Here is a 13,611-nt window from a genome sequence, read left to right as displayed (position 1 = left end):
CTTTAATCGTTTATAGGGATGCATTCCAGCCTTGAGTTCATATCAAATGAACGTTGGATAGTCCTGTAAATTGCTTATTCCTTCAACCTGCGGCATTGTAGCCTCCCTCACGCTGAAAAACTATGTTGACGTTCGTATAACGCAATGTGCCACTTTGTTTCCTGTTGTAAGAATTGAGAATATTTGAAGGAATAAAGAGAATGATTATTTTCTGCGGCATGTAGGCTATATTTTGATATCTGTGCACTTTTAGACATCCCTAAAGTTATGAGAACAAACCCAGCAGTTTCCCTTGGCGGCTACTTCTGCAATACAATTCACACCCACAACTATTACAATATTTCTGTCTGTCCAACATCTGTCCAACGTTTGCTGTTGAGTCACAAAAGTTTTCACTCAGGAAATGATCATCACAGTTCTTTCCTTCTGGCCCGTTTCCCGTTCCCACGTTCTGGGTCAGAACAGACTGTTCTGTTTTCATAAACAGATGCTGGGAATAGACTCCCCTTGCCAGAGGCCAAAAATCTAACTAATTATTATTCCATTCTATTTATATTAAGTACTATTAATTGTTTATAGTGTGATGCAAACGTGTATGCTTGTCAAATGTTTATTTGTTTAAATAGCCTATTATTGGATAATATTAGATATTTGACATCCGTGAAAGCCCCAGATTTTTTGCATTTGATGGTAGGCTATTACTGAGAGTCATTCAGAGTCGACTATGCTGATATTTGCTGACACAACAGACACTGTAAATAGCCTATCTAATGCTTGGACACAGACATCTGTTGTTTTAACATGATGTATTTACAGGGAAAACTGGAATTAGAAAATCATTTGACAGTGCGGCCAGTCACCACGACACACATTGTACAGGCAGTTTCATTCTAGTAAAAAGGTTCAATCCTGGCTATTGTTTGATTCACTGATTGTCTCATGACTGTCTCATTTCAGTTTTCTGTAAAATAATTAATGTCAGAGGTGTGGCGCGGGAACGGACGGTGGCACGGCGGCGCCATTTAGCCGTGGCACGGCTTTGACTCTAAACCTGTGCTGTTAGATGGTAATGACTCGGTACAGAGACTAGTGCTGTTAGATGGTAATGACTCTCAGAGACTAGTGATATTAGATGGTAATGACTCTCAGAGACTAGTGATATTAGATGGTAATGACTCTCAGAGACTAGTGATATTAGATGGTAATGACTCGGTACAGAGACCAGCGCTATTAGATGGTAATGACTCTCAGAGACTAGTGATATTAGATGGTAATGACTCAGTACAGAGACTAGTGATATTAGATGGTATTGACCCAGTAGAGACTAGTGCTATTAGATGGTAATGACTCAGTAGAGACTAGTGCTATTAGATGGTAATGACTCTCAGAGACTAGTGATATTAGATGGTAATGACTCAGTAGAGACTAGTGATATTAGATGGTAATGACTCTCAGAGACTAGTGATATTAGATGGTAATGACTCGGTACAAAGACTAGCGCTATTAGATGGTAATGACTCGGTACAGAGACTAGTGCTGTTAGATGGTAATGACTCGGTACAGAGACTAGTGCTATTAGATGGTAATGACTCGGTACAGAGACTAGCGCTGTTAGATGGTAATGTCTCTCAGAGACTAGTGATGTTAGACAGTAATGACTCGGTACAGAGACTAGCGCTGTTAGATGGTAATGACTCGATACAGAGACTAGTGCTATTAGATGGTAATGACTCTCAGAGACTAGTGCTATTAGATGGTAATGACTCTCAGACTAGTGCTATGAGATGGTAATGACTCGGTACAGAGACTAGTGCTGTTAGATGGTAATGTCTCTCAGAGACTAGTGATGTTAGACAGTAATGACTCGGTACAGAGACTAGCGCTGTTAGATGGTAATGACTCGATACAGAGACTAGTGCTATTAGATGGTAATGACTCTCAGAGACTAGTGCTATTAGATGGTAATGACTCTCAGAGACTAGTGCTATGAGATGGTAATAACTCGGTACAGAGACTAGTGCTGTTAGATGGTAATGACTCGATACAGAGACTAGCGCTGTTAGATGGTAATGACTCGATACAGAGACTAGCGCTGACTCACTGGGCTGCGTGGACTCGCTCTCGCTGTTGTGCCGGGAGCTGGTGGACTCGGAGGTGAGGCTGAGGGTGCTGGGCACGGAGGAGAGCAGGGCGGGGGGGAGGGGGGGCGGCTCCATCTCCTCGGCCACCACGGGCCAGGGCCTCCGCCGGCTGTGCCGCACCGTGTCCCAGCCCTGCTGCTTCAGCACGTCACAGCCCTGCCGCGTCCTTCCCATCAGCCCCAGCACGTACAGACACGTCCTTCACAGAGGAGAGGGGGGGGGGGGGGGGAGAGGGAGAGAGAGAGAGGGAGAGAGAGAGAAAGAGAGGGAGAGAAAGAGAGGGAGAGATGGAGAGAGAGAGGGGGGGAGAGGGAGGGAGAGAGACAGAGGGGGAGGGAGGGAGAGGGAGGGAGAGAGACAGAGGGGGAGGGAGGGAGAGAGAGAGAGGGGGGGGGGGGGAGAGAGGCATTCGGGAAAACGTTAAGGCTGTAATCCGGCTAAAAAGGTGATCTCTAGATGAGAGGTGATCTCTAGATGAGAGGGGATCTCTAGAGGAGAGGGGATCTCTAGAGGAGAGGTGATCTCTAGAGGAGAGGGGATCTCTAGAGGAGAGGGGATCTCTAGAGGAGAGGGGATCTCTAGATGCGAGGGGATCTCTAGATGAGAGGTGATCTCTAGAGGAGAGGGGATCTCTAGAGGAGAGGGGATCTCTAGATGCGAGGGGATCTCTAGAGGAGAGGGGATCTCTAGAGGAGAGGGGATCTCTAGATGCGAGGGGATCTCTAGAGGAGAGGGGATCTCTAAAGGAGAGGGGATCTCTAGAGGAGAGGGGATCTCTAGATGAGGGGATCTCTAGATGAGAGGTGATCTCTAGATGCGAGGGGAACTCTAAATGAGAGGTGATCTCTAGAGGAGAGGGGATCTCTAGATGAGAGGGGATCTCTAGAGGAGAGGGGATCTCTAGAGGAGAGGGGATCTCTAGATGCGAGGGGATCTCTAGATGCGAGGGGATCTCTAGAGGAGAGGGGATCTCTAGAGGAGAGGGGATCTCTAGATCAGAGGTGATCTCTAGATGAGGCGGTCAGGGTGAGGCTCTTACCCCCGGATGGAGAGGACCTCACAGTGCAGCGCCAGAGCCACGATGTCAGGGATGACCCCCTCCTCCAGGAGCAGGTTCAGACCCCAGTTTGAGGACCCAATGTTTCCCTGTGAACCAAAACAACAGTCACATCCCTCTCATATCCTACTAAATCATGTATCGATTAGGGGTGTTAACAGTTAATACACTATCGATTAATTGCCTATATGAATTTACTCGAGTAAGATTTGGTTACTCGATTAACTGCTTGTTAATGGAACGGAAGTTTCTTTTGAACGAACGTTATCAACGGGAGTTGCGAGAAATGTAATCATGATTTAGGGTCTGACTGCACATGAGGGCGCCACGGCATGTAGTGAAGGCTAATTGGGATGCTGGGAAATTTCAACGACACAGCGGAAAAAGACACAAAAATGAAGTGAGCAAAGCGCAGTCCAGCGTGGGACGTTCTTATCAACTAATCGACTATCGTTTGTTGAGGTTAACAGTTATCGATGAATGAAATTCCTTGAAATGTGCAATCCTAGTATCGATATATGATAACACATAATAGGCAGTGTAGAGGAGAGGGGATCTCTAGAGGAGAGGGGATCTCTAGAGGAGAGGGGATCTCTAGAGGAGAGGGGATCTCTAGAGGAGAGGTGATCTCTAGAGGAGAGGTGATCTCTAGATCTCTAGAGGAGAGGGGATCTCTAGATCTCTAGATGAGAGGGGATCTCTAGATGAGAGGGGATCTCTAGATGAGAGGGGATCTCTAGATGAGAGGGGATCTCTAGAGGAGAGGTGATCTCTAGATCTCTAGATGAGAGGGGATCTCTAGATGAGAGGGGATCTCTAGATGAGAGGGGATCTCTAGCTGAAAGGGGATCTCTAGATGAGAGGGGATCTCTAGAGGAGAGGGGATCTCTAGAGGAGAGGGGATCTCTAGCTGAGAGGGGATCTCTAGCTGAGAGGGGATCTCTAGCTGAAAGGGGATCTCTAGAGGAGAGGGGATCTCTAGATCAGAGGGGATCTCTAGATGAGAGGGGATCTCTAGAGGAGAGGTGATCTCTAGATGAGAGGGGATCTCTAGATGAGAGGGGATCTCTAGAGGAGAGGGGATCTCTAGAGGAGAGGGGATCTCTAGAGGAGAGGGGATCTCGAGATGAGAGGTGATCTCTAGAGGAGAGCGGATCTCTAGTGTATCTAATGAGATACATGGGTAACAGAAACAACCCACTGACCAAGGCCCAGAGTGCTGCTTTCAGCTGTTTGATGCCCTCCCACTTGTCCAGCATCGGGGAGCGAACGGTGTAGCTCAGGTCTGGAACCACATTCTGAGGGACGAGGGAAAGAGAGGGTACGTTTGTAAACCGGTTTGGTCTGGTGGTTACACTGGATGGCTGGATGAAGATGCACTAACCTGGACTTCCAGCAGGTGGCAGCCTGTCTTGTCGTGAACAAGCTGACCATACAAGTGCACAGGAAGATAAACATTTGGCCTCTGTAACCTGCCATCAGAACAAAACAATTACAAGTTGTAATTCGGCTGCGGACAGATATCAAAAATCTGGCCTTGCTCACAAATCAGTAAAACATTGCAAATGTTGAACCGTGATCTCTAGAAGCACGACAGGCCGAAGGTCGCGCTCTGACCTTTGATTGCTCCGGCGTACGTAGTTGTCCCCGTCAACGGGCTTGCGGTAGGTGGTGAGGGCCTCGTTCAGCTGCTCCTCAATCATGTCCACGTACTTCAGGTTGTACTCCTGGAGAGAGAGAGAGAGAGAGAGAGAGAGAGACTTGATAAGGGCCACAAGAAGTCCTAAAAACCTACCTTTTTAAAAAGGCCTTTGCCTGTTAAAATTGTGTTATTTTTGTTCAGTTGTGTTTTATTATGTTATGCTTTTAAACCTGTAGCACTCTGAGATTTTTTAAATGAAAAGTGTGTTACAAATAAAATGTATTATTATTATTGTTATTAATGAAGTCTCCGACGCAAATTCAGGCGAGGACACGTACGTCACGCCCGGGGTGGTCAGCTGAGGTTAATCAGTCACGCATGACGCCAGCACCAGCTGACCGTAGCTGCCATAACATTGGTCAGCTCACTAGAGCGCATGTATTTAAGCTGTCAAAACATGTCATTGTTCGCACTTGCCATTACTGCTGGTTGTGCATTGCATGCTCGCCCCACCTCCTCCCCTGCTCCTCCTGCGTATGTCGCTGTCGTCTGTCGTCATCGTTGCTCTCTGTCCGGGGTAGTCTGTCAGGTATTCCACTAGCGTCGGCTAGTGGATGCCAGAGTAGCCGCTAGCTGGTCTCTGTGGCTTTCCGTGGCGAACGTGGGCCGCTACGTCTCCGAATGGCCACCCAGCGGTCCCTCCGGGCGCCATGGATGCAGAGACACTAGGCTGTATCTCCCGCGGAACCCACGAAGCGTCGGCCCGTGGGGACCAGGGACTGTAATGTACAGCAGCATTCCACTAGCGTCGGCTAGTGGATGCCAGAGTAGCCGCTAGCTGGTCTCTGTGGCTTTCCGTGGCGAACGTGGGCCGCTACGTCTCCGAATGGCCATCCAGCGGTCCCTCCGGGCGCCATGGACGCAGAGACACTAGGCTGTATCTCCCGCGGAACCCACGAAGCGTCGGCCCGTGGGGACCAGGGACTATAATGTACAGCAGTCCTCCTGTGGCACTCTTTGACGGTCTTAGTGGGCTGAGTTACCTCCGAGCGTCTTCCCGATCGCGGCCCACTCTGATCGTCATTGAGGCAGGGGGCTAGATGCCGTTCCCCCTGGCTGTCTGGGCCAAGTGCTTGGCCCAGAGGGGGGGAACACCTAGATTGCCTCCCCCTGCTAACGCGCTTTCCACGCCGGTGGAGCGCTTTCCACGACGGTGGAAGGCAGGGGGCCCCCCCCGGACAGAGCACACCGCCAAAATTCATATGCTATGCATTATGCCGCTTGTATAATAAATGTTCAAATTTGACAAAAGTGATCTCGACTGAATTATTATTAAGGTACTGTCATAGAAATTGTAATTTCACTACCTCCCTCAACCTTTCACATAGCTGTGCTAACCTCATTTTTGACAGGATGACCTCCAGGAGGTCGACACACCTAGACGTTGTCTGCTCCAGAATAACCATTCTTTGTTCCATTGTCCCTTCAAGATTTACCGCCCTTTCTCATGTCACGTGTCTCAACTCTTGACCATTGTTGATGATGTCTGCCATTTAATATGACGTGTACAGATGGGTTAGCCAATCACATCCCTGGAAGCGTCATACTTGTGTATTGCTTGAATATAAGGCCGCGCAAGACCAGACTGCGGCACTTCTGCTGGATACCACTCACGTGCGTTATCCTGGAAGTCCTTGCGCTCGTATGTTTTTTCAATAAATCCTCTTTTTAATTAACCTCTTTGAGCGAACCTTGGCAAATCTTTTTTACTTTCGATCAGATTAAATTCCATTACAGTACCTTCTGCCATTTGTCCAGCTGCTTGGTGACGTAGCCCCTCTCGTTGAGGTAGGAGAAACCCTTTGGAATGGACAGGAACCTGCAGGGGAGCACACCGCTGGGTTAGCAGCTACACACACGCCCCACACACACAGTTCACACCGCTGGGTTAGCAGCTACACACACGCCCCACACACACAGTTCACACCGCTGGGTTAGCAGCTACACACAAGCCCCACACACACAGTTCACACCGCTGGGTTAGCAGCTACACACACGCCCCACACACACAGTTCACACCGCTGGGTTAGCAGCTACATACACGCCCCACACACACAGTTCACACCGCTGGGTTAGCAGCTACACACACGCCCCACACACACAGTTCACACGCGTGGGTTAGCAGCTACACACACGCCCCACACACACAGTTCACACCGCTGGGTTAGCAGCTACACACACGCCCCACACACACAGTTCACACGCGTGGGGGTCCGCCGTAGGTGGCGGTGGCGTGGTCTTTACCGTAGCAGGAGCAGGACCCCCTTGTCTCCCAGGTGTGTGAGCGCCGGCTTCATCTGGATCAGGGCGTGGAGGTTGGCCTGCGGGGGGCAGCACCGAGCAGGAATCAAAACGCATTCCAGACCCAGGGGCCGAAGCACAGCACACATAGAGACACAGCACGCATACGGTCTCACATGTCCCCTGTTAATACGGTCTCACATGTCCCCCGTTAATACGGTCTCATCTGTCCCCCCATTAATACGGTCTCACATGTCCCCCGTTAATACGGTCTCACGTGTCCCCCCGTTAATACGGTCTCATCTGTCCCCCCATTAATACGGTCTCACGTGTCCCCCGTTAATACGGTCTCACGTGTCCCCCCGTTAATACGGTCTCACGTGTCCCCCGTTAATACGGTCTCACGTGTCCCCCCGGTAACGTGAGCCGCCGCCCGCCCCGGTTGCCCACCTTGTCCTCGCAGGCCTCGTCCAGGATGTCCAGCGCCTCCATGGAGACGGTCTTGTTGCGGTCGTGCAGCTGGGTGACCAGCAGCTCGATGCCCCAGTTGCTGAAGAACTCCACGCTGGCGCGCAGGAGAACCCGCAGGTGCTTGGTGGCGTACAGCCTGGAGTTCTACAGTCGGACAGCAGGGGGGGACAGACGTGCGACTCTCACAACCTCTCTTATCAGCATCAAGTCAGTGTGTGGTGTTTTTTCTTTTTTTTTTCTTTAAGATAATCAGTTTAGTCTTTTAGTCTGTGTCTAGACTTTAGTCTGTGTCTGATGGGCTGACGCGAGGGTGCTTACGTCGGTGGCGGCGGTCAGGATCTTGGACAGGATGACCCGGGACAGACCGTCACGGCTGTAGTCCAGGGTCGACACCGTCAGCTTCAGCAGGTGGTCCTGGTTCTTCAGAGTACACAGGTTCAGCAAGCTGAGAGAGAGCGAGAGAGAGAGAGAGAGAGATCGAGAGAGAGAGAGAGAGAGAGAGAGAGAGAGATGGAGATAGAGAGATTGAGAGATTGAGAGAGATAGAGAGAGAGAGAGAGAGGGAGAGATGAAAGAAGCCTGTTTTAAAGGAGAATCCTCATATCGGGAATGATATCGGTATTGGCCGATGTTAGTCATTTTTTAATATATCGGTATCGGTCCGATGTGCAAAACAGGGCCGATGTGAACAGCAGATCATTATTTCTGTCTAGCTGCTGTTGTGTGTGTTGTTTTTGAGAGGAAACAATGTGGTAAATCTATGATTTACCGGCTTTTCCAAATGTTTTTGAAATAGAGACAGTGTTTCCATGTGTTTTTCAGTATGTATAACATTTGATTATCATAGAAACGTGTTTTTATACAGAACATATCGACATCGATAAATATCAATTATTGGCCATGACAGCAATGTTAATATCCGTCATCGGTATCGGTCAAAGTTTTCATATCGGTGCATCCCTAGTCCTCATCGCTGAGTCGAGACATGACCAGTGTCCAGGACGTCCAGCCTTGCGAGGGGGGTGTGAGGCTGAGACTGACCACTGGAAGACGCTGCACTTCTCCAGCGTCTTGACGCCGTGCGGGTGGGAGGAGAGCGCGCCCAGGAACAGGAAGTAGTGCTGGCTGAGGGTGCTGAGCAGGCCGTTGCTGTGGAGACTGCGGTCGGGCTTCAGCCCGGAGGAGGAGGACAGCCACTGAACGATGTCCTTCACCAGCTCCTCCAGGAACACCTGGCCATCCTGAGAGAGAGAGGGGGAGAGAGAGAGAGAGAGAGAGGGAGGGAGAGAGACAGACAGAGAGAGAGAGAGAGAGGGAGAGAGAGAGAGACAGAGAGGGAGGGAGGGAGAGAGAAAGGGAGAGAGAAAGAGAGAGGGAGAGAGAGACAGAGAGGGAGAGAGAGAGAGAGGGAGGGAGAGACAGAGAGAGAGGGCGAGAGAGAGAGAGAGGGAAAGAGAGAGGGAGAGAGAGACAGAGAGAGGGAGAGAGAGACAGAGAGAGAGACAGAGAGAGAGAGAGAGAGAGAGAGAGAGAGAGAACGAAGAAAAGATGAGACAGGGATCGAGGGTTAGGACAGTCTCACATATCACAGTCATTCAGCAGATCTCTTACTTGTCCAAGAATCTCACCCAGAGTCCATTTGAGGACAAGACACATGACATTCAGACACTCGTCCATAGAGACAGGAATCCTTATTCTCCGCTGGTGTGTGTGTGCATGTGACGACTGTGTGTGCGCACGCGCGTGTGTGTTTGCGTGTGACGACTGTGTGTGTGTGTGTGTGTGTGTGTGTGCCCCCTCACCTCATCAGACTCCAGCAGGAAGTCGATGAACTGGCAGCCCACCACGGTGAGCTGTCTGGCCCGGGGGTGGTCCAGCTCCAGACTGGCGTACAGCTTACTGCTGGGCTTATAGAAGAACAGCAGCCTGCGCACGAACCTAAAGAGGACACACACACACACGCACGCACACACACAAGCGCGCGCACACACACACACACAAGAATGCGCACGTACGTACGCACGCACGCTCGCACGCACACACACACACGCACACACACACACACACACACGCACGCACGCACGCACACACACACACACACACACAAGCACACACACGCATGCACGCACAAACACACGCACACACACACACAAAGTCAATCCCTCCATCATGTCTGCAACATACTGTAGCTAAACAGGAGCCACACTTACTTGTGCATCTGTTCATCCTTATTGCTGCGCAGATTAACGTTGGGCCACTGAGGAAGTAGAAACACCAGAAATCTATCAGTTTTCAAACGGGGGCCGATGTGACCCATAACCCCTCTGAGCCACTAGAACCCATACTGTCCCTCTGAGCCACTAGAACCCATACTGTCCCTCTGAGCCACTAGAACCCATACTGTCCCTCTGAGCCACTAGAACCCATACTGTCCCTCTGAGCCACTAGAACCCATACTGTCCCTCTGGGCCACTAGAACCCATACTGTCCCTCTGAGCCACTAGAACCCATACTGTCCCTCTGAGCCACTAGAACCCATACTGTCCCTCTGAGCCACTAGAACCCATACTGTCCCTCTGAGCCACTAGAACCCATACTGTCCCTCTGAGCCACTAGAACCCATACTGTCCCTCTGGGCCACTAGAACCCATACTGTCCCTCTGAGCCACTAGAACCCATACTGTCCCTCTGAGCCACTAGAACCCATACTGTCCCTCTGAGCCACTAGAACCCATACTGTCCCTCTGAGCCACTAGAACCCATACTGTCCCTCTGGGCCACTAGAACCCATACTGTCCCTCTGAGCCACTAGAACCCATACTGTCCCTCTGGGCCACTAGAACCCATACTGTCCCTCTGAGTCACTAGAACCCATACTGTCCCTCTGGGCCACTAGAACCCATCCTGTCCCTCTGAGCCACTAGAACCCATACTGTCCCTCTGAGCCACTAGAACCCATCCTGTCCCTCTGGGCCACTAGAACCCATCCTGTCCGGTCCCGTCCAGGTCCACGCTGTGTCTGACCTTCAGTATGGTGGAGATGAGGACCCAGTTCCAGTCCAAGTTCTGCTTGTGGTTCAGGATGTGGCTGTCCCTCAGGTTCGTCATCAGGGCGTCCTCGGTGTCCTGCGGTGACAACGGGACAGGGTTTTGGGGACCGCCCGGACCACGGGGACCAGCCGGAGCGGGCGGGGACGGTCCGGCGGGCGTGGCGTGTGTGAGAGGCCTACCTTGATGACGTAGATATCCCTCTGGGCTCTGAAGTGCTGGTCTCTGCAGTAGTGGGACGCCATGGACTTCCTGACGATGTGGTCCAGGTACAGGCTGTGGGGCTTGGGTCCTCTCTTCTTCTTCTCGTGGAAGCGCTTCAGGAAGTTGACCGCTGCGCTCGCCCGTCTAAAAAAAAAGAGAGAGAAAGAAAAAAAAGAGTGACGTCAAAATGAACGGTATTAATCAGCCATTACTCAGCGGTGTATAACAGATTAAGTGTGTGTGTGTGTGTGTGTGTGTGTGTGTGTGTGCGGCGGACACTCACAGCCTCTTCTCCTGGGGGATGTCGAAAGAGGCGGCCATGTTCATGAGCGTGGGGAGGCAGTGCAGGTGGTGGCTCTGGCTGTGAGGGAGGATGGTGTTGGCCTGGGGGAGGAAACAAGCGCTCTCTGTTAGCTGAGCGACGATAACAAAGACAGATGGAATCTGGGAGAGCAGGTCGCCAGACTCCTACGCTCCCGGTGATGTCAGAGGGGGGGGTTACCATGTGGAGGAGTTCCCCCAGGAGGAGGGTGGCCCGGACGGATATGCTGTCATCGCTGCACGTGATGACCTCGACTAGACCCTGAGAGAGAGGGATAGAGAGAGAGAGAGGGGGGGGGGGAGGGAGAGGGAGAGAGGGAGAGAGAGAGAGGGGGGGGAGAGAGAGAGAGAGAGAGGGAGAGAGAGAGAGAGGGGGAGAGAGAGAGAGAGAGAGAGAGAGGGAAAGAGAGAGAAGGAGAGAGAAAGAGAGATTGATGATCTCAAACAGGTAGGTGTTTGGATGTGAATAATCAACTAAGAAGAAATGCTGTATCGTACATTCATATTCAGCACTTACAGACCAGCCATGTCCCTATTGACCATACTGTACCTCCAATAGTCCACTCTTGATGAAGGCTGACAGCACCAGAGCCAGATAGTTATCCATCAAGTCAGGCCTGAGGAACCATAGAATAATATCAATACAATCATTTAGAAGACAAATTCTTACTTACAAGACAATATGAGTCCAGCTCCAGAGCCGTGGGTCTTACCTTGAACGCGCTCGATGTGGAAGGATAACTTTTGCTTCAGCAGCAACGAAACCATCTGATAATCTCCAGCTGTCTTGAAACCTACTGGGGTCTAGAGCCCCCGGAGAAGATGGTAGAAAATCATGTTACAAATGTAAGTTACCACGAAGAGAAATGCAATTTAAAAACACACCGATGATTTTGAACAGTCAAAGATCAATTTGGAGAAAGAAGGAAAATGTGACGGTCCGGTACCCACCTACGCTAATAAGAGCTTCGGTGAAGTCTGCCGTCGCAGCAGGCACTGGGAGACGGAAGATATCATACAACACCTCTAACAGTCCTTTCTGTCAGGGGGACAACAGGGATACATACTGAGGACATTGTAAAATGCGTTTGCAGGGCTTGCTCTTCAAACATAATACATCAACTGAGCACAAACACACCAGCGAGAGGACTCAACAACATCCCCTCCATTCACAAGACTGCCTGCTATGTTCCTTCATACAAGCACACACCTACCCTCACTTCCATATTTGGTATACAGAGCAAGCCAATCAGAGAGCGGATTCCCGAATTGCCTGACTTGCACAGGTTAATGATGCCTGGAGAGAGATGACGACAGAGAACAGAGTCAGCCAGGGACATGTGATGTTCATACCGCCACTGTTACCAATACATAATAGGGCCTTCAATGCAAAAACAGAAGGTCCCCAGGCACTCAAAACCAGAAGGCGAGGAAGGTAGGAGAAAAAAGCCTTTATTTAATTATCTTGGGCTAAAAATCTAAAAACCAACATGTTTCGACCACACTGGTCTTCTTCAGGGCAGAGAAAGTGACACATAATAGGGCCTACTCTGCCCACTCTAAAACGGAGAAACCATTGTAACGGTCCAGAGATGTCAATGATGTCCAGAAGGAGCAGGACAAACCAAGAGAACACCTCTGACCTCTGACCTGGGCATGTAACAGGCTAGGAGGCTGTACAGGCTACTGCTACGATCATGAGGCCTATACACTACGCACTACGCACTACAAGAGCTAGCCCAGATATCACACCATCATATCGTATGTTCACCATGCATATCATGCCCCACGCTGCTGATATTAGCGGAATCATGAACGATTATAGTAGCGAGGTTTACCTGACCAGGAGCGAAAGGAAGCAACTATGGACATCTTACTGGCCAGGAATCGCGCCTCCCTGTCCTCCCTGTAATCAGCACGTCAACAGGCCAGAATGAGTACATACTAAACTAATAGTAGGGTTGAAGAACACACTTCAGTTCAGCAACACGCTGTCAAACTCACTTGAGCTGCCCTTCTGCTGTGTCTGGGTTGTGTCTGTAGTGGAAGTCTGTGTATGGGGCCAATATTTGCTGAGAACAACATTTTTATGAAAACAAATAGCAGTTAGCCAAGTTATCCAATAATCCAAGTAACTGAAATTACTGAATTGGAGTTCAAAGTTGCTGTTATCCTTGGGTGTTGTCAATACCTCGAGCTCCACTTCGGAGCGCACGTACTGCCGTGTGTTGGGGTGGTTGAGGAGGTGCAGGATCGTAGTGATCAGCGCTTCGTTGATGCGGCTCAGCTGACAGTCGATCACGTTCTTCAGGATGGTGCTGAGACCGCCCCTCTGTGCCACCATCACAGGGTTCTTCAGGGCTAATAAACAGGAAGCACACCACACAGGGGTTCACCACCACGACGGCGGTTACGTGAGATGGGTG

General features: G+C 50.5%; 1 protein-coding gene across 1 annotated transcript in view; it reads right to left on the bottom strand.

Annotated features, from left to right (window-relative positions):
- Positions 1 to 13,611, bottom strand: part of rictorb (RPTOR independent companion of MTOR, complex 2b) — a 30,456-nt gene that overhangs the window by 15,153 nt on the left and 1,692 nt on the right. The window contains exons 6-28 of the mRNA XM_084461563.1: positions 13,377 to 13,546; positions 13,190 to 13,257; positions 13,024 to 13,091; positions 12,400 to 12,482; positions 12,137 to 12,224; positions 11,899 to 11,989; positions 11,736 to 11,802; positions 11,367 to 11,447; positions 11,148 to 11,248; positions 10,843 to 11,008; positions 10,637 to 10,738; positions 9,823 to 9,869; positions 9,415 to 9,550; positions 8,654 to 8,853; positions 7,931 to 8,057; positions 7,592 to 7,756; positions 7,145 to 7,221; positions 6,641 to 6,719; positions 4,816 to 4,925; positions 4,583 to 4,670; positions 4,404 to 4,496; positions 3,181 to 3,287; positions 2,102 to 2,340 (exon numbers count right to left, since the gene is read on the bottom strand). Of these exons, the coding sequence (XP_084317689.1) occupies positions 2,102 to 2,340; positions 3,181 to 3,287; positions 4,404 to 4,496; positions 4,583 to 4,670; positions 4,816 to 4,925; positions 6,641 to 6,719; positions 7,145 to 7,221; positions 7,592 to 7,756; positions 7,931 to 8,057; positions 8,654 to 8,853; positions 9,415 to 9,550; positions 9,823 to 9,869; positions 10,637 to 10,738; positions 10,843 to 11,008; positions 11,148 to 11,248; positions 11,367 to 11,447; positions 11,736 to 11,802; positions 11,899 to 11,989; positions 12,137 to 12,224; positions 12,400 to 12,482; positions 13,024 to 13,091; positions 13,190 to 13,257; positions 13,377 to 13,546 (2,553 nt within the window). The remainder of the gene's footprint in view (positions 1 to 2,101; positions 2,341 to 3,180; positions 3,288 to 4,403; positions 4,497 to 4,582; positions 4,671 to 4,815; positions 4,926 to 6,640; positions 6,720 to 7,144; positions 7,222 to 7,591; positions 7,757 to 7,930; positions 8,058 to 8,653; positions 8,854 to 9,414; positions 9,551 to 9,822; positions 9,870 to 10,636; positions 10,739 to 10,842; positions 11,009 to 11,147; positions 11,249 to 11,366; positions 11,448 to 11,735; positions 11,803 to 11,898; positions 11,990 to 12,136; positions 12,225 to 12,399; positions 12,483 to 13,023; positions 13,092 to 13,189; positions 13,258 to 13,376; positions 13,547 to 13,611) is intronic.

This window comes from Borostomias antarcticus (genome assembly GCF_949987555.1).
Source record: "Borostomias antarcticus genome assembly, chromosome: 2".
Lineage (NCBI taxonomy): Eukaryota > Metazoa > Chordata > Actinopteri > Stomiiformes > Stomiidae > Borostomias > Borostomias antarcticus.
Note: the sequence above shows the minus strand (reverse complement) of the source record. Positions and strands in the feature narration are given on the sequence as shown.